At 40.1% G+C, this 18,427-nt stretch overlaps 1 protein-coding gene across 3 annotated transcripts in view; it reads right to left on the reverse strand.

The window, feature by feature from the left end:
* Nucleotides 1-15,291, reverse strand: part of prox1a (prospero homeobox 1a) — a 35,332-nt gene extending 20,041 nt beyond the window's left edge. The window contains exons 1-3 of one of the 3 annotated variants that reach the window (XM_079832552.1): nt 13,533-15,291; nt 9,208-11,008; nt 5,459-5,564 (exon numbers count right to left, since the gene is read on the reverse strand). In XM_079832552.1, the coding sequence (XP_079688678.1) occupies nt 5,459-5,564; nt 9,208-10,940 (1,839 nt within the window). In that variant the 5' untranslated portion in view covers nt 10,941-11,008; nt 13,533-15,291. Of the gene's footprint in view, nt 1-5,458; nt 5,565-9,207; nt 11,009-13,361; nt 13,513-13,532 lie in introns of those variants that run through there. The other 2 variants (XM_079832554.1, XM_079832553.1) reach the window with 2 other exon arrangements.
* Nucleotides 15,292-18,427: the final 3,136 nt, after the last annotated feature.

Here is an 18,427-nt window from a genome sequence, read left to right on the forward strand (position 1 = left end):
AACCTCTAATCTGGTTTGCCAGTGAGACGTCAGAACAACAGATAAGACATTTGTTTCTACAAACGTGTTTACTTCACATTGTCCTTGAGGATGATGGGTAAGCAAACAAACCCGTAGCTGAGACAGATTGGCCAGTGGTGTTTTTTTTTTTCAATGAGGCTTACACGGTCGGTGCAGATATTTGCTGTTGTGCGCAAATGCAAACAGTTCAGGGTTGAGTAGATGAAATTATAATTGTGTCAATAGCCCGTAATGCAGTGACGGCAAATTTACATATCAAGTAGCAAAATTAATTCTGACTTGCCCCGGGTTTTTTTCACATATTAATAATCAAGTGAAGTAAGTGATCAAGTAAATGAAACTGAGTGAAGAATTCCATATGGAATAAAAACCTTGCAACAAGTTCTGCTCTAGTTGAATAGGTTAGCTCAGTAACTCAAAGCTGGCCCTCGCATCGCACACTGTTGTGGAAGCTATATTTGGAGTGCCTGATCCTCATTCAGTAAATACACAGTACTCTGTTTGCCCTGTGTACTTGCCCCATGACCTCAGCAAATGACCTGTGCGACAGCCTTTGGTACTTTCTGTGTGTGCGGCTACGTGTGTATGTTGATGTGTGTGTGTGTGTGTGTGTGTGTGCGCACGCGAAAGCTGCGGCTGCCAAGAGTGTGAATGTACAGGACAGCTGAGTTGAATGTAGCCAAGTTAAAAGCTATAAATCCGACGGGCTTTCTGTTGGCTGCTCTGACATGCAGCCTCCTGCCTTTTGTCATTACGGGTGTTCATCAAGCCTTCATTGCCTTTGCCTCCCCTTCCATACCCTCAAAGAGCATTAATCAAAAATCAACAGCGAGCACTTATCTATCTGTGGCCATGAGAACATGCAGGCCTCTGTTTAGATGACAGCTGAGGAGAGAGAGAGATCGAGCATGAGGAGAAAAAAGAGGAAGGACCAGGAACAAAGAGGGGGGAGGGCGGCCGTGTTTTCCGAGGGTAGATGTAATTACCGTGTAGAAACTTGTCTCCATGCTTGCGAATTTAAGATAATGATGTGAATGAGAATTCATAGCGGGGAATCCGAGTCGGAGAAAGAGTCAGAAGCCACGACAGGCTGAAAGGTTTCCCCAAAAGGCCAGCCGAGAGCATAATTACTGCGCCACCGCGAGGGTTCTTCTCCCATAATTCAGCCGAAAATGATTAAGTCGTCATCCCGAGGCATCAGTCTGCAGAAGTTCAAACATGTACTTAACCTATACAGGAATTATACATTTGGCCTGTGTGTCGCCTCTGCCTTCTTTCAGCCTAACAGCGAGCGAGAACAGGGGTTTGAAAAGAAAGAAAGAGGCGAAAAAAAAGAACAACCAAAGAAGCAAGGCTATCTGATCTCTCGCTTACCCCCGTTTCAATAGACGTTAAACCTATTAGGATCTACTGAACTCGAGGGGCTTCTTTTTCCGCTTTATCTGCGGAGCGAAATGCACTGTCCAAATTTCCAGACACTGAGATAAGAACCCCGGCCCCCGTGACGACTTACTCCAGCCCCCCACCACCCCCTTAATTCTTTTAGAATAAGAAACAAAACATTACAAAATGATAGCAGACTGCTCACTGGGGAATGAAAATTGCTTTGACATGGAGATTAGGCTCTTCTATTGTCATAAGACATTGTCTCATATGAGTGGGGATTGCAGAAGAGACGGATAAAAGGCGAGAGAGGGGGGAATTTTTTTTCTAGAATGGCTAGTGGATGACATAATGGAGAGCGCAGAAAAGTAAGTCCGCATGACATCGTTTGGCAGCGCTGTATAAAGGGAGATTTAAAAAGCATTGTTGCCCAATAGAAATACCAGAGATTCGGGGGACAATGGAGCCACGTTGCTGGAACGTGACAACTCAGCAATTAAGGATCATGTCATCTGCTTGTCAAACAAAAATAACCAGTCCAGCTCTCTCAGCTCTCAGCCACCCCATGCACGGAACAAAACATTAAATGATACATCGTATCACGAAAAAACACAATCGTTTTTCTTAGTAGGATTGTGGGAGAAAAAGTGAGATGTTGGTTTTCACACGAAAAGTTTTTTTTCCTGTTCCAGAGTCCTGTTCTTAAATTTGACAAGTCAATTTTTAAAGTGTTGACATGTTGTAATTTCATATATATTCATGATTTCATGTACATATAAAGGAGTTGCATGCACTTATATTTTCAATTTATATTTTATTGATTATGATTAATGAATTTATTACTGTTGTTGTTTACATTGTTTTGATGTTTTCATTATATATATATATATATATATATATATATATATATATATATATATATATATATATATATATATATATATATATATATATATATATATATATATATATATATATATAAAATAATTGACATAAAATATTGTTTATTATTTTATTTGAAATAATCCAAGCATAAATGCTGAATTTTTTTTTTACATGACGTGTGTAGGTTAAAAGTTGTTATACAATACAATAACTATGTAACTTTACCAGACAAGATTTTTGATTTTTTTTTTTTTTGCAATCACAGTCCCCTTGCACATGCCCTCTTAAATCAGCAAGGCACTTCTGTGTATATGTGCAAAAATTTGCACACACAAACATAAAATCTATTATTCTCGACATCATTTCCAGTGCTGTTCTAAGAACACCAAATGCAATGCTTCCCATGGGACACCTCATCCTGTTATTCTCTACCCCCACAAAAAAAAACCTTATATATCCAATGAGCACGCTCAAAAGATTCATAAAACAAATCAGTCTGACGCCTGTAATGTGTCCGGGCAGCAGTTGACTCAGAGAACAAGGGTGTACGTACGGGAGCGAGAGCATTTCACACACTCTTGCTCACGGGACTGTGAAAGATTATTCCTCTGGTGACAGAGATCCGCTCTTTCCAAGACACCGGGGGAAGACTTGACCTGTCACTCCGCACGTTTCCTCTGTTAGCCATGGACAATACAGGCTTTCACACATGCCTGGTGGGGACGCTACTTATACGGGGTCTGTGCATTTTAAGACTCCCCCCACCCCACCCCACACACACAGCGTGCACTTAGATTGTGAATCTGGGAAAAGTTGAGCTCTATAGAGGGAAGTAAGCTAAGTGCCCCAGTAGGTTACTTGATATTCAGCTGTTAATGGTACATGGTATGCTGCATGTTTAAAGGCAGTCAGGCAGCCCGGTGACAAAGCCTGAGCAGCTAAAATAATTTCCCTGACCTACGGTTGACCTTACTGGAGCTGTCCTGCTGAAACATATACGCCTCAACCCTTACAGGGTGACATAACCCCCGCTCATACTTGCTTTGACTGCTCATAATCAGTGTCACACCATCGTCCTGCTAATGCTCCTCTTAACCTCTGACCCTTTCTTATTTAGCCCTCAAAGGCTACGGTAACCAGGCCAGTGGGACACCTCTCCATGTGCAAAGTGATGCGAATATTCCATATGAGATTTATGGTGATTAAAATGGGAAGAAATACAGGGGGCTAGAGAGGTGTAAAGGATGAACAAGCTAGTTTGGCTGTAAATCACATTAGGATAATGACCCTGTGTTCTATTATACTTTGTGTGACAAATATGATAACAGTTCAAGGAACAACTGTGAAAAAGAAATATTGAGATGGGACAAAGGTATTATCCATTACATAAGAACTCCAGTCACTGGATTGTCACAGTTTCCTGTTGCTTTCCTGTGAAGGAAGGCTGTATTAATCTCTTTATGACTACTGGCTCACTACCTGTAAAAAAAGCAGCTTCCTCTTCCTGACCGAGCTATCATCTATCATCATCATCATCATCATGGTTAAAGTATGATATGATCATTCAAATTTTCTTTGACTCACGCTTTTAACCATAATACATTTGAACTTTAGCCTTGACTGTACATATATAGTTGCTTTTATAGCGATTAAAAAAACGTAAAAAGTAAAACAAAAATATTATTTACTTTTTCAGAGTTTTTTAACTGATTTGATTTCTCTTGATTGCTTTTTATTACAAATATACATTTCGCCATTAATGTAGCACCTAATTTTAGCCTATAATTTGTATTTTATTAAAAATATATATTTTCAAAAAGAGAAAGTTAATTCTAAATTCTTGTTTAATTAGGTGATTAAATAGTTGCTCTAGTACAAAGGTTTTTTTTTATTATCCGATTACAGACAATTTAGGTAAAACAGTTGTCAAATCAACCTATTTCCCACAGTCATTATTTCCTATTTAGATCCCATCATTATGGTGCCTAAACGTCTTTAATCACTAATTCCTGTAACTTTCGTGGGCTTATACGGTCGTAATTAGTCAGTAATTTATGCTTAATTCCCTTACATACATACTAGTTGATCCAACAAACACATGCCACCCATTGTTCCCTTCAGCTTAAGCAGCCCTGAAAACCTTCTCTCCCAGGACACTGACCTTGTTTTGGAAAATGTTAATTTAATGTGTACAGAATTTCACAGCCTTGTCTAAAGGGGAATTGTAATTGGGCCGTCTTTAATTTAATATTTCTCTTTTGTGGCTCAAAATTAAGGTACAAAATATATAAATTAAGAGGTTTTCTTCAGAATCGACTTTTGAATAAACGGAAAAAAAAATGACGGCCTATATGTAAATAAAGCTGCTTTCTCTGAATATTACATTCACAGTATTTTCTAGATATTAAATGATATAATTTCCTACCGGAGCATAAGTGCTAACAGCGAGCGATGAACGTACTCATGAGTATTAAGCTGCTGGCAGATTTAGATGGATGCAACAGAAGCATGTGTGTGAGGATGAGGTGGTCACCCTGGACCCAGCACAGGGGCAGCTGGGAGTGAGAGGACCCTGCTCTCCTCATTTAAATAATGTGGCCTGAATCTGTCACATTATTTCTCCTCCGTATGCTCCCTGTATGACGCATCAACAACAAATTAAGTTGTAAATAAAAGACAATTGGTGCCATTGTTTTGTTTGTGTTGTTGTGCTCCATTTTGTTTGTTGTCTCCCTCCTCCTCTCCATCCCCTCCCGCTTTCGCTTGTTCGTTTCTGCCGAACCTCTAATTTTCTCAGCTCTTATCACCCTCTGCCTCCCACTTCCACAGATCAGCTGGGGATGGGAACTCTTGGAAATTATCATCCGACAAGTTAACAGAGACAGAGACTAGTTGTCTGTGCTCGCTAACCAGCAGTGAGGCGACAGAAAAAAAAAGAGGTAACAAAAAATGTACTCTCATGATCAGTGTTTTAAATGAAAGCGTAAGTGAGTAAAAGGGAAAGTGGGACTTGTGCTATGCCGTGTTGTTCTCTTCTAGGAGATTAAGGCCAGTTAGTTTAATTGGGGGGTGGAGGGGTGGGGGAGCTGGCCGTCTGTTTGGGACCCATCTGGACTAATGGGACAGTGCTACTTCACACGACATAGTTAACGGTCAACGGCGAGCTCACCTTCACGTCTGAGAAGAACATCTTCAGCATGTTGGAGCTGGGGTAGCGTGTGTAGAAGAACATCAGCTTGGCCTTCTTCAGATGGTTCGGAGAAAGCCCCTCTTGGATTTGAAATTTGAAGGTTAAGGAAAACATTTTAAAATGTCATTATTTTAGTCATCAAATAAAGACATTTATAGGTAACAATTCCCATTTGTATTTATTTATGATGGCCATAAATAAAGCAATAGATAAATAAAATTGTTTAAACTTCCCTTACGTATTTTATATTTACCACAAGACTAATAATTACACTATGGCAAACCATCCTTGATTATTTCGGTTTTCTGACGACTTCATATTAACACCTATAGAGTTCCAGTCAATGTAGCATTGCAAGTCAATAAACGTCTGCTTATCCCAATAAAAACGCTATTTATCTGGAGGTGGCACTGCCCTCTAGATTGGTAAACAGAGGGCAGCTGAGGGGGGTCCCAGGAGAGACCGTGGCTAACCAGAGCCATCTACCCATTACAATTAGCCCCAACCCCCAACCCTCCACCCTGAGCCTCCTGGCACGGCCCCCGCTCTGCCAGTTAGGCCGGCTTTAGCCACATCTGCGCTCCAGACTGGCCCAGCCATTTCCTCTGCAAATTAACGGCTTTATAATTTATCAAAAATGAAGATGCATGTGGGGCTAAATCAATGGGCCCCCACAAGGTCAATTAAGAGGCTCACCCAACTCTCGCCTACCCCCCCTTCACTATAAAGGATGGCACCGTCATGGCAGTTCGAACTGAATACGATACCTCACTGTGTCTGTTATGTAAAACGCTAAGCGCCGGAACAGTTGCAACAATAAATGTTGTAACTTACAAAAGCAACAGTAAATGCATCTACACGTTAGAAACTATACAATTGACTGTCTGTGCTATTTGCAATGTTGAGCCTCTCTAATAATAGTGTGTATGTAGATTGGCGTGTTCCTTCTGCCAAGAGAGGAGGAGAGGAGGAGAACCCTAGGTGACCTCCATTAGGCTGATAGGGAAGACCAAAAGAGCATTACTCTCTTTCCTACCATCTGTCATAATGCATACAGCAAATAACAGCAGTGAATGACAGCGAGGGAGAGAGAGAGAGAGAGAGAGAGAGAGAGAGAGAGAGAGAGAGAGAGTTAAGCTGTCTTTTTCACAACAAGTCAGATTTTTCAAGGACCTAAAGGCTCATTTAAAAACCAAGAGAAGGGAAAAGCCCAGGCAGCGAGGCCTCTTCTCAAAAGTGCATCTTCATGAAATGGAGCGAATAATAGGCCGTGTTGGAGTCTGGAAAGAGAGGGCTGGTAAACACCTTCATAGAGTTGAATCACATTGAGATGCTCTTTAATCTAATGGGCATCGCACATAGAAAGCGGTTCGCAGTTGAGAACCGAATCGTTTGCCACTGTTCAGTCAGTTTCTGCTCTGTCTCTGCTCCGTTAACAACATTCATAAATCCCAGGTATATCATTACTCAGTGCCATTAACATTCAAGACATCCACTTTTAAATAAAACAAACAGTCGCCGATCTTGGGAACAATGTGTCGAGGATGACTCGATGGGGCTTGACTCACCAAACGCACATTTCCTACAAGTAGACCTGGCTTCCAAGAAAAATACAGCCGTTTCTAGGATACGTAAATATGCGAAATGACAAAATAGATCGTGTAAACACTGGCCCACTCAGTGTAAGACAAGCCGGGCCATAGTCAACATGAATGAAGGACATAATGCAAACATGAATATGAAGTATTTCAGGGGAGGAGAAAAATGGGCCAGCTGTGGTTTATAGCCAAATGAGATACTACATAAACAACACCACCATAGATGCACTGCATCATCAGGCTTTTTTAGGTCTGGTTTTGTATTAAGCATGTTGCATGTAAAGGAGACAATAACTAGTGAAATGTGATCCAACAGCCAGGTGTAAGGAGAGAAAGGAAGGGAAAAAGAACATAGGGATGCTAAATCCATAAATTAATGCTAGACATCTGTTCAGCAATATGAAAGATTAGAGCAACAAATGTACTACAGCTGAGACTTTATCTCTTGCTTAGAAAAAAAGATTAGGAAGTGTTTTCAGATTGTTGGGTGAAAAAAATATTACTTTGATGAACTATCGTCACGGCAGTCTTTTGACAAATAAATGTATAAATCAGAAAGGACTCAAATTTTGTCATTGCACCAGCAGAGTGATTTTGAAATCGAGAAGGTCTTTTATTAAACCACTTTGGCAACCGAGTTTGAAAAGTGATCTGAGCGATGTCTTCATAGTGCACGTTTTCTTTGCTTCGCTTTAATTGATGAAACCTGAATCTGCGCGCAATAGCTGCCTCAGCACTTGAGCATGGAGCTACCATGAACCTCTGTCCTCGTCTACTATATTAGACATGCAAACTGGCTTCACCTGCCGCCCACCCCCACCCCATTCTTACAACAGCCCTGTGCCAGAGCTGTTCGGTCTCTCTATATGCAAATGATGGGGGAAACTGAACAAGGCTATTTTTCTTGAGATGCAAAGAGAGCACGTGACAAGGAAGATCATGCTGCCCATGGCTGAAGATAATTGGCTGCTTGTTTCTTCTAGAATTTGAATAGAAATTCATATTTGATTAAACACCCTATTTTGCAAATATTGAGATGTTGTTGTTCAGGTCCCAACTGTGCAGGTGTGCAAGTATACTTACAGAAGTAATAGACTCCCTCTGTGCTGAAGAGTGCATCCCTGCCTGGGATGCCGTTTCTCTTTGCATCGTTAGAGTTATTTTGCCAATTCATTAAAAAATCTAATAATTCAATTAATAAATGAAATAATTAAATTTTAAACTGTTTAATAAAAAACACATCATATCATATTGTATGGCACATTTGGTTTTGTTAATTTTTTACTTCACTTAAAGCTTATCAAAGACCTAGTAGGCATTGTACAAAAGGTTAAAAAGGGGCGAAAGAAAAGCAGCTACCTGCTAACACCTCTTCACACCAGAGAAACAGGATAAAAAGAAAAGACCTAGTGCCAGGCAACAGCTATCAGTGTACCTTTACCTAAAGCAAGCTGGTGGGGTTCCTAAGAAATAGGCGCTGTTGTTTCATGAGATCACATATTATATGAAATAAAAGCAAATATGAGAGAGCATTCATTTTTAAAATGACGAAACTCAACAGTATAGAGATGTTATTACCCTTGGTGCTTTCACTTGACACTAAATGAGCACAAATCCTCCTAAATGAAGTGCTCCTCCACTGACAGAGATCTTTTACCATTCTTCTAACACAACTTTCTAGGGCCTCCAAGCAAAGGATCCCACTTGTCCTTTCACTTCCTGGCTTTGAAATATGATTTGCTTTGAGCATTTATGTACAAAGTCTTGCATGCGCTGTGATGAAAGAGGGGGTTTTATTGTGAGTCGTCCCTGTGATAGTGTGAGAACAGAGAAGATGGGAGGTATCTTAGCCACGGCGGGGCCTTTCAGCACTTCTCCATATAGCGCACACTTAAAAGCCTCCATCCACTGGGGTCTTTTTAATCTTCAGACTACTAGAGGAACACTGGTCTTGAATGTAGCAATTAATGGAGATTTATTGAAATGAAGTTTATGTCTTTTAAGATCTGTCTATCATTCATATGTTATTTAAACTGCACTCTCACCACTCTCAACTGTCTGGATTTTTGTTTTATCTAAACAAATAAAAACACATCAATCAAAATACGCTTTTCTCTTTTTTAAAAGGATATTGTACTTCCTGAATATGGAGAGATGTCAGACATGTCCTGAAGGTCTCCGCACTCTGACTTGATGAGGGACAAGGACAAGCCTTCATTCCCTGGGTGTGTTGGTGAGATGGAACGATGGTGGCTGAGGTGGTTGGACGACATCTTGGTCCGTAGGCTGGTGGTCTCTCTGGACAAATCCAGAGACTCGGGAGAAGACCTATCCTTTCCTGGGTAAGGCCCTGTTGGGGCACCTAAGGGGCTCTGGAAAGGGTAGCCCATTAGAGGAAGGGGGAAAGGATGGCGGAAAGAGGGAGGACTAAAGCCCATTGCGGAAGATAAGGGTGAGGGGTGCAGGGAAGGGTGGTGGTGGTGACCCCCAGGTGTGGGAAGAGACCCAGTCTGATCTGAAGAGTTCTTTCTCACTACCAAAGGCAGGGCCTCTGTTTGGTCATTCGAGTTAGGCACCTGCATACTAGCAAAAGTGTCAAGGGGATTAGGAATGATGACATCACCGAAACATTGCAAGCGCTGGTTGGCAGTATGGAAGTTCGGGTTTTCTCCATTGACTGCGAAACGATCAGGGGGCATCTGCAGGGGTGGGAAAACCTGAGGAACTGGGCGTGGAGGCTTAGCAAAGACCTTCACCACGGTGTCCACTACCTGGGACATTGCTGTATTGAGCTCTTGTTTTAGCGTCTCTGCTAGCTGTTTGCCCTCTGCATGCATGGAGGTTGGTCCCTGGCTCTTCCCTCGTGACCCATCACGCTTGGGTTTGTCCCCCTCCGCCATCATGGCCTGCTCCCGAATAAGTGCGCGTGCTCGATCCAAGAAGTGCCCTGGATCCAGGTCAGACATCTCGTTGTCGGAGCGATCTGGGACCGAGTCGTGGGCACGATTGTCCATTCCATCAGAACGCATACTGTCTTCAGAGATGTTTCCATCTTCATCGTTCTCAGAGTCAGTGCTGTCATAAATCTGGTAGAACTTCTCTTGCAGTTGCCGGAGCTGCTTCTGCATGTCCTCTAGCTGTAGCTTCAATTGCCGGCGTTCCTCGTGTTTCTGCTCTTTGCGCGCAGAGACGAGTTGCTGGAAACTCTGCTGCTGCTGCTGTGGCAGTTTCTGCTTGCGCTTGTTTTCCCGGTAGTTCTCACGAGGACTCGGGGGCTGGGCTGCCCCCTCGCGCTCGTTATCACCTGCACGGAGCGTGACGCTTGGAGAATGGCTCATCCCACGGATGATGTTTTCCACCCGGGCTCGTTTGGCCCTAAGATGCTCATCTGTTAGCCTCTCCATTTCAAATTGGGTCATGGAGGGCCTGTTGAATGGTGAAAGGCACTCCTGAGGGCTGCCCCGCGAGGAGTTGCTGCAGGCATCCTCCTGCTGGATCTCTGAACCGGTGCTCGAGAGGCCACTTCCCTGGAAATTAGGCTCACTGCCTCCATTTTTGGTCAAATTGTTTTTCAGAAGCTGGGAGATGATAGTGGCCCCTGGAAAGGGCATCATAGCGTCTTCGTAAGAGTTTGCCCTCTTCAACAGCTTGCGAAGCACGTTGGACTTCTCGCCGTCTGCGTGCTGCACCACTGAACACTCAACATCTTGCTCGGAACCGTGGGGATTCATGGCACTAAAAAAGGTTGCTTTTGTGCGGGTAAATACCACAGATGCTTGCCCAACAGTCCTCTTCACTCCTATGTCAACTCTTCTTCTCTTGGTTTGTCTGCTTAAGAGGGATGTGCTGTCATGGTCAGGCATCACTGGAACTGTTATTGTGCCATTTTTGAAAGCCTGTCAGCTGGGCACAGCTCGAGAACCCTGGGAACCTAGCCAAAAAGAAAGGACCGATGAATAATTTTCTTTATATGATTCTAAGTTTCTTGTGCCCAATCCTAATGCAATTTGATATAGTCTAATGCATTAAAAATACTTAAAGTCGATCTACAGTATATTCAATAAAAATTGACAAAAGAGGAAAACAGCAAAACATATATGATTCGGATACAAAGTTGTCATTTGAAAATTATTTTCATAATCTCTCCAAAAAGTTATACTTAAATCTGTGTAAAGCTGCAATGCAAAAACAGTCTAATTCTCATGTAAGAACAAGTTAAAAATCATACTGCTGTGTTAGCCAGACATGCCCTGCCACTATTGTGCTCACACACATAGCCAACTTGCAGGCTTTGTTCACATTGGTAAGTTTTGAGGTAGGCTAGCTACTCTTGTTTTTTGTCAGTGAAACAGCAACTGATATTTGCAAAGACACTTAGCCCTTAATATTATCTTTTGGAGAATAGCAGGCACTTATATCCCCCTAATACAACAAGTATAATACACCACATTAAATTCTGTTTTTCCAAAACAATTGGTTTGTTGTTGATCAAATGAATTTAAAGCAAACCACGGATCATACAGAGTAATACAGGCTAATTGCACGTTTTACAAGTTTGTTGACGGTGATTTAAGATTTATTCATGACGATTTAATCAGACGATAAAAAGTTTGAGTCCTCCATGCATAATAATAAAAAAAAAAAATCTGTAGCCTTGCTCATTATGAATGTAAGGCACTGTAAATAGACTATTTCATCTCACACTGAGCATGACTAAAGTGCAGTTTGCCTAACAGATATTTAAAAATGCGACTACTTCCTCTAAACATACATATACAAATTATATAAAGAAGATCATAACTCTAATAATATAATGTGGTATTGCCTTCATATCGAGCAGCACGGCCATTTGACAACTAGACTAATTTAGAATAAATATCCTATATTGCGTGACATGCACCATATAAGACGTAGCCTATAACTTAAATTAATTGTTCTTCAAGACGCATCGATTAACATAGTCAGAAGTTTACATTTAAGATATGAAATAGAGTGGATATACTGCTTTTGCTATCTCTGAATATAGACATCTGACAAGTCAAGACAACAAGGCAAAAAAAATCTTCGTTTTAGATGTCTTTCACCTCATGCGGCCATTTGCGTCCTTTGCGCAGCTCTCCAAATATTTAAAGCGGTTTAACTTAAAACCAAAAAGTTGTGATAGAAAGAAAATGAAACTAATTCAATTACATATTGATGTGAACACACGATTCGGAAAACGCAGTTGTTGTGTTAGCCAATACTTTTATGCAAGTTCTCGGAAATCTCAGTTTTGAACCATTAAGGACTCAAGAAAACCCCACTCATTCCCTAGAACCCTAAAAGGCTAGATTTTATAAGTAACGCTGTAAAACAACTTTTTAGCAGAAACACCAAATAACAATATATATTGTTAAAATATCCTTAGTTAGAAAGTTTGACAATAGTTAATGTTTTATATATTTTCTCCACAGAGCCCTGTTTGAAGACAGAGAAGCTTATGTAGCCTACTGCACCTTAATCCTAAAACATTTATATTAATAGTTCATTCTGACACTAAACATCCGAAACAGACTTTACGGCTCTATATACGTCGGCAGTCCTCTCCTAAACATATGATTTTGATGTACCCGTAAACTGAAGCAAAGCTTTGATGTATCTAGCTTTCACGTCAGAAAACGATGATGATGATGATGATGATGATGATGAAGTAACGCGTCAAGCTGGAGTGGCAGTAAAAGTCAGAGGCTCAGTAGCCTATAAGCTTACGCTCTTAAAAATAAAGGTTCATCAAAGGTTCTTTGTAGCACCTTAGTTTCAGCAAAAAGCCACCTTCTTATCAAAAAACATTGTGTAGTTGTCAGTTTGGCTATTTGAAGGAAAAAAGTTCCTGATATTCCATTATAGGTTCTTCAGTTCACTGTTGTTGTCTCTCGGCTCTTTAAAGCAGTATAACGAGGCGCTCTAAACAACTAGAGAATAATACGTTTTTGTGAAACTTAAAAGATTCCAAGCTGGAACCCCCTTTTTCTATCTGTAACCTTTCATTTACGAGATAACGTAAATTCAGCGAGCGCATATGTAAATGACAAAGAAATGTGTTATTGGCATAAAAACAACAGACGACTGACAAAAAGCAAATGGAAATAATAAAGATACAGAAAATGTAAAAACGACATAAACCTCACGAGAGATAGACTGTCCTATTACGAGGAATAAACGGCAAGTTCAGAACTGGACGCAAATGTTTCGCATCGCCTCTCCAAAGTCTACAAGCAATATTACAAGAGCGTATTTATACTTACTTTACGGAAAACATAGGGTTGCAATCCATCCAAAAATAATACGAATTTATGATCAAGTTAAAATGATGGCAACCGAAGAGCGTGAAGGATAAAGGGATACAGCGCATCACATGAAAAGTCACCAGTAGTAGAACAAAACTCAGCGCGAGCGCAAATGACAAGGTTACTTACTCTGAAGATGAGAGCGAATTGAGCTTCTTCGCGATAGTGTAACAGAGAATACAGAGGGTTGTTCGCCCCGTGATGAATATTGTAATTTCTCGGGACAAGCGAGAGCGAAGAGAGTGAGATAGAGAAAGAGCTCTTGTGCGCCGCTCCTCTCTCTGCATGAAAACTGTATGTCTCAGCGCACGCGGCCAGGAGGAGGCTGAGAGCGCGCGCTCGAACCAACAAGATTCACTTTAAGACGCGGCTGAAGGAAGCAGGAAGACGGCGCGTCATAATCATAGTGATGTAACGCTCGCACCTACCAATAAGAGCAGACCGCTGGATTTAGAGGAATACAAAACAAGTGAAGTTGAAGACTCCGCTCAAGCAAAAACGAACGATACGGGAACCTTTGTGGGATATCTGTAAGGATACGCACTTTTTTTTTAAACAATATGTTCTCTGTGTGGATTTTGTTCAAGTAATTATTTACATTATGAACAAAAGTTGTTTGTGCTGACTGAAATGTATACCTTTCTTCAGTGTAGATGCACGCTCAGCATGATGCATTTGAAATATAAATCGCACCAATGTGTACTATTAAGTGCACTTGCAATGCAACTTATTTTTTTATACAGAAAAGTAAATAGCACAGTTCATTTTTCTACTTACTAATTTTTTTCATTTTTTTTTATAGGCTATCATCATGTAATTCATAAATGCGAATACTATATATTTCATCACCATGTTTAAAAATAGGACACAACTCACAACATTCATGAAATGTGGTATGCAGGCCCCGAGAAGTGACCGCAGCCTCGACCTCGTGCGTGCCTGGGTTCGTGAAAATAGTTGCGCTTGCCAAGGTTGTCTTTGAGCTATGGGCTTCTTTCTACTTAAGACCTTGCTCTTACTTTAGATCCCTCCTCCTAGCCTCCGCAGTCAGCAGATGAAGGAATATGCGGATGCTTTGACGTGTTCTTACTCATTGTTATTTGAATACGCTCTTCCTTGCATATGAATGCGTAAGATTATCCCCCCAAAAAACGCACGGGATGTTCTGATTGTAAAATGTGGTACACATTCATCATGCGTGCTTTTATGATCAGTCAGTAAAGTTTAAAACACAACCAAATTGATATAATGTATTCTGTCTCTTTCTAAATGAACATTTGACTAGTAATCAAATATAATAGCTTATAATAGTGTTGTCTATCCTGCGGAGTTTCTTTAGGTTTGATTTACGCACAGACAAAAGTGCACAGACTTTGAATGTGCAGCACATATGAACATTATCAATTAACTTGCATTTATATCTGTCTTGTTCATATATTTGAACTACCACGCTAAAATAAAGTTCCGCGTTATGGAAGAAGAAGAAGAAGAAGAAGAAGAAGAAGAAAAAACAGGATTATTTGGACACATTATTTAGAGAGCCATTAGCCAATCAAATGTTGATTTCTCAACATCCTATCAGGTGCTTCAGCATGTAAGCAGATTTCTCAAAGCCTTAACCTACTTTTCCGTAGTCGCTGTTCCTGTTCATTGTTGAAATTAAAAAGTGTATTCAGAACGTCGCATATTACTCATTTTCCGCAGTAAATTTAAGTTTTTCCCTTTTCATTTTTGTGTGTGTTCTTGGCAGCTCATTTGAACGAAATGTGATGTAACCCTGCACAGTGTCGTGAGTAATGATTAAAATATTTGTATTGATAAAATATATATATGTATTGCAGCCTAGTATATTAGCCATGTAAATGATACCAGACATATTTAATTGTGGTGTTCTAAAAAGAAAAGAAAAAAATCATCCACAGCACATTTCATTGGTCTCATTCATTCCAAAGCATGTTTGGGCTGTCAGAGCAAATGACAGCAGCGCAGCTGTTTGACCTATTAATGAGATTATTTACTGTAACAGTGTTCATCAAAATTCTTTAATAAATATTGGTTAGAAAAGACAATCTGTAAATGCATGCAAAACAAAACTTTTTCAACCTCAGCTGTTATTACTAATATCATTACATTTATTATAATATTAAACATATTATTATTATTTTCGATTATTATCTACATATGCTATTAAATGTTATATATTTTAATATCATGCATCCCTCGAGATTGTTACCTGATGGTGAGTGTTTTTTTTTTCTCCCGATAATGTTTCCTCCTTCAACGCGTCTATTGACTAGATTAAGTGTTTTTTTATTCAAAACTTTAAAAAAAAACTTTTCTTCAAGTTTAGAATAGGATTCACTTTCACAGCAACAAGCCCTTTTCTTTTCCTTAAATGAGGACAAAAGGAAAGGCGTGTTGTTCAGTCCAGTTTCCATGTCGCAAGCAAATGTTATTGTGAGTGAATAAACGACTGGGAAGGCAGGATTTTTGCTGCAATGAATTTCTTTTCCAAAACAGGTGTTCCAACTTATTTTGTTAGCATCTTTCCCCAAAGGCACGCTCGGAGTGCGAGCTTAGTGGAAAAATACATGACAACATTAAAGCAATAGTGTTTGGAGAAGGAAAACGCCTCTTAGGTGTAGAGGAAACCTGTTTATTAACACCGCCACCTCTGATCTCTCGGTCACCTTTCTGCTGGACACTCAGGCACTACATGTCTTAGACTCGCTTTTAGTTCGTGAGGGATAAAAGCTAAGCACCTAAATATCACATCAAATCGCCTATATCATAATGTATAATTAGATGTACGCGGAAACTGCTTGATTTGATTTTACGCGACGATTCAGTAGTTGTCAATGCCATTGCCATGTCGGACAATTGTTGCTTTTAACTGTAGGTAACGTTAGACCAGAAAAAAGAATACTTTAACACAGAGGCTGGAAAAAATAAACGAAACTTTCTCAACAGAATGATTACACCGGCTTGTCGACGCCGTCTAGTTGAAAAGACAATGTGCTCACCTGCTCTTCCACAGTCCTTTTTTTCCCCCACTCATCCCATAAAGATGAAAACAAGATATTCGACACATATTACTAATTTTCATTTAGATTAGGCTATCAACGCATATTATTTTGTATTTGTGAGGGAACAAGAGTTAAATTCCGATAGTATAGCCTACTCCAACTGTAGGCTATTTGCTTTCATGCGTTTCAGCATTCTCCTGAACAGCTGCAGTTAGACAGCAGTAGTTAGAATTCACTCGACTACATCTGTCCACTGTACGAATTATTTAATAACTTTCAGGAGAGTGACATCTTTAAAGCCATTTCAGTCAGAAATGTTCTGAGCTGAGTAGCCTGTCTCGCACTTCCAAATTGTCTTTTGGCGCCCCTAGCGCAGATAACATATGTTTAAAACAAAATACTAAATAGTAATAGTATTGTAATATATTTATGTAAAATAATAATACTACTATTAATAATAATAAAGACGATGAACCGTGTTTGTTGATGTAAGCTAGGCTACACTATGACTATGACACCAAGCTGTTGCTATGGTGACAGCCTCACCTATTCGCACATTTAGCGTGCTCTTAACTTATAATTTTTTTTTTTGTGGTTAATGATATGTTGCTTAAAAACGCTGCTGAAACACATAAAAACACTCCTTTGTAAAAACAATACCTTTTGTTTTCACTTCCTGAATACACCCCCCCAACACCCCCTAGTAGGCCTAATAGAGTTCGAATTATCTCAGTAATGTAAAACTGAGTGAGATTTGAGACTTTATTTGTTTATGTAATTATTATTACATATAGGGGCTATTATTAATCTGGGATTATTGTAAACAGTAGGCCGAATAGGTCATTGCTTTTTCTGAAATTCAGAAATGAGTTTAGCACCACAATGACTTTTTAGAGGAGGTGTAGGCCTATCTTAATTGTATTACACACCTAATTGTAGCGGAAACTTTTTTTACGAGCACCTCAAACTAACCTTCTATTTTTTTGAGGCAACATTCTGTGGGTAGTTTTGTCTAAAGGCCATCCGGAAACACAGCTGGCACAGAGGTGGATTTCTATCTTATTTAATGTGTTTTGCCCAGGATAAATTCGGGCTGTTTTTTTTCCAAGATGCATCAGTTATTCATAGTAAGCTGCTGCGGTTTGCATAACTGACTGAGAGAGGGTTTGTATAACTTTAATCCATCCCGCAGTTAGAGCATACATTTATTCAAAGGACCAAAGTTGATGGCCCAAATAAATTAGCAATTCAGATGCAATATCAACAAACAAGGCAAAAAAGAAAAAAGAAAAAAAGAAATCAACTGGGCTTCATATGTCACTTCTGTGGATTACAGATGTCCTGGGGGCTAGTGGTAAAGAGAGGATCAGTGGGATAGACTGCCAACAGATAAACAGGATCTAATGCTGTGTGGACACTGACATTGCCCTTTCATGCTAATCTATGACCCGCTACCTGAACCCTAATGTGAGACCCCACAAGAGAAACTGCTCTCAAATGAATGTGAATACACGGACAAACAAAAGTCCTTGAGGACTGTCTTAAGTGTATGTACTCTGTGCATGTTGACAACTGCTTACCAAATGTGCTGATATGGCAGAAATATTTGTTTCTTTGTCTCTAGTTGTAAATCACTGCATAATTGTAATATTAGTCTTGTTCCATAATATTCTGTCACGTCTCTGAGCAGAACAGATAATATCCTCCACCTTACTAATCACGCTAAAATTGAAAGGCCACATGAGGCAAAGAGAATAGAAGGAGAGAGATGTAATAAGACTAGATTAGGGGTGGCAGCACACAAGAATAGATATAAAAAGGGGAATATTACTGCACTGTAGATGCTGTTGTGCACAAATTCAGTCAGCTTCCAGGGGCCATCAAGATTCAGGGAGTAGCTATTATTCTACACATTAGCGCTGGCTAGCTAAAAGCTCTTATGCTTGAAGGGGTCTTGGAGGTCTTCAGGAAAAAGGATGTGCCACTAAGAGTGGGCAG

The sequence above is a fragment of the Gobio gobio genome, assembly GCF_949357685.1.
Source record: "Gobio gobio genome assembly, chromosome: 13".
In the NCBI taxonomy this organism is placed as follows: Eukaryota; Metazoa; Chordata; class Actinopteri; order Cypriniformes; family Gobionidae; genus Gobio; species Gobio gobio.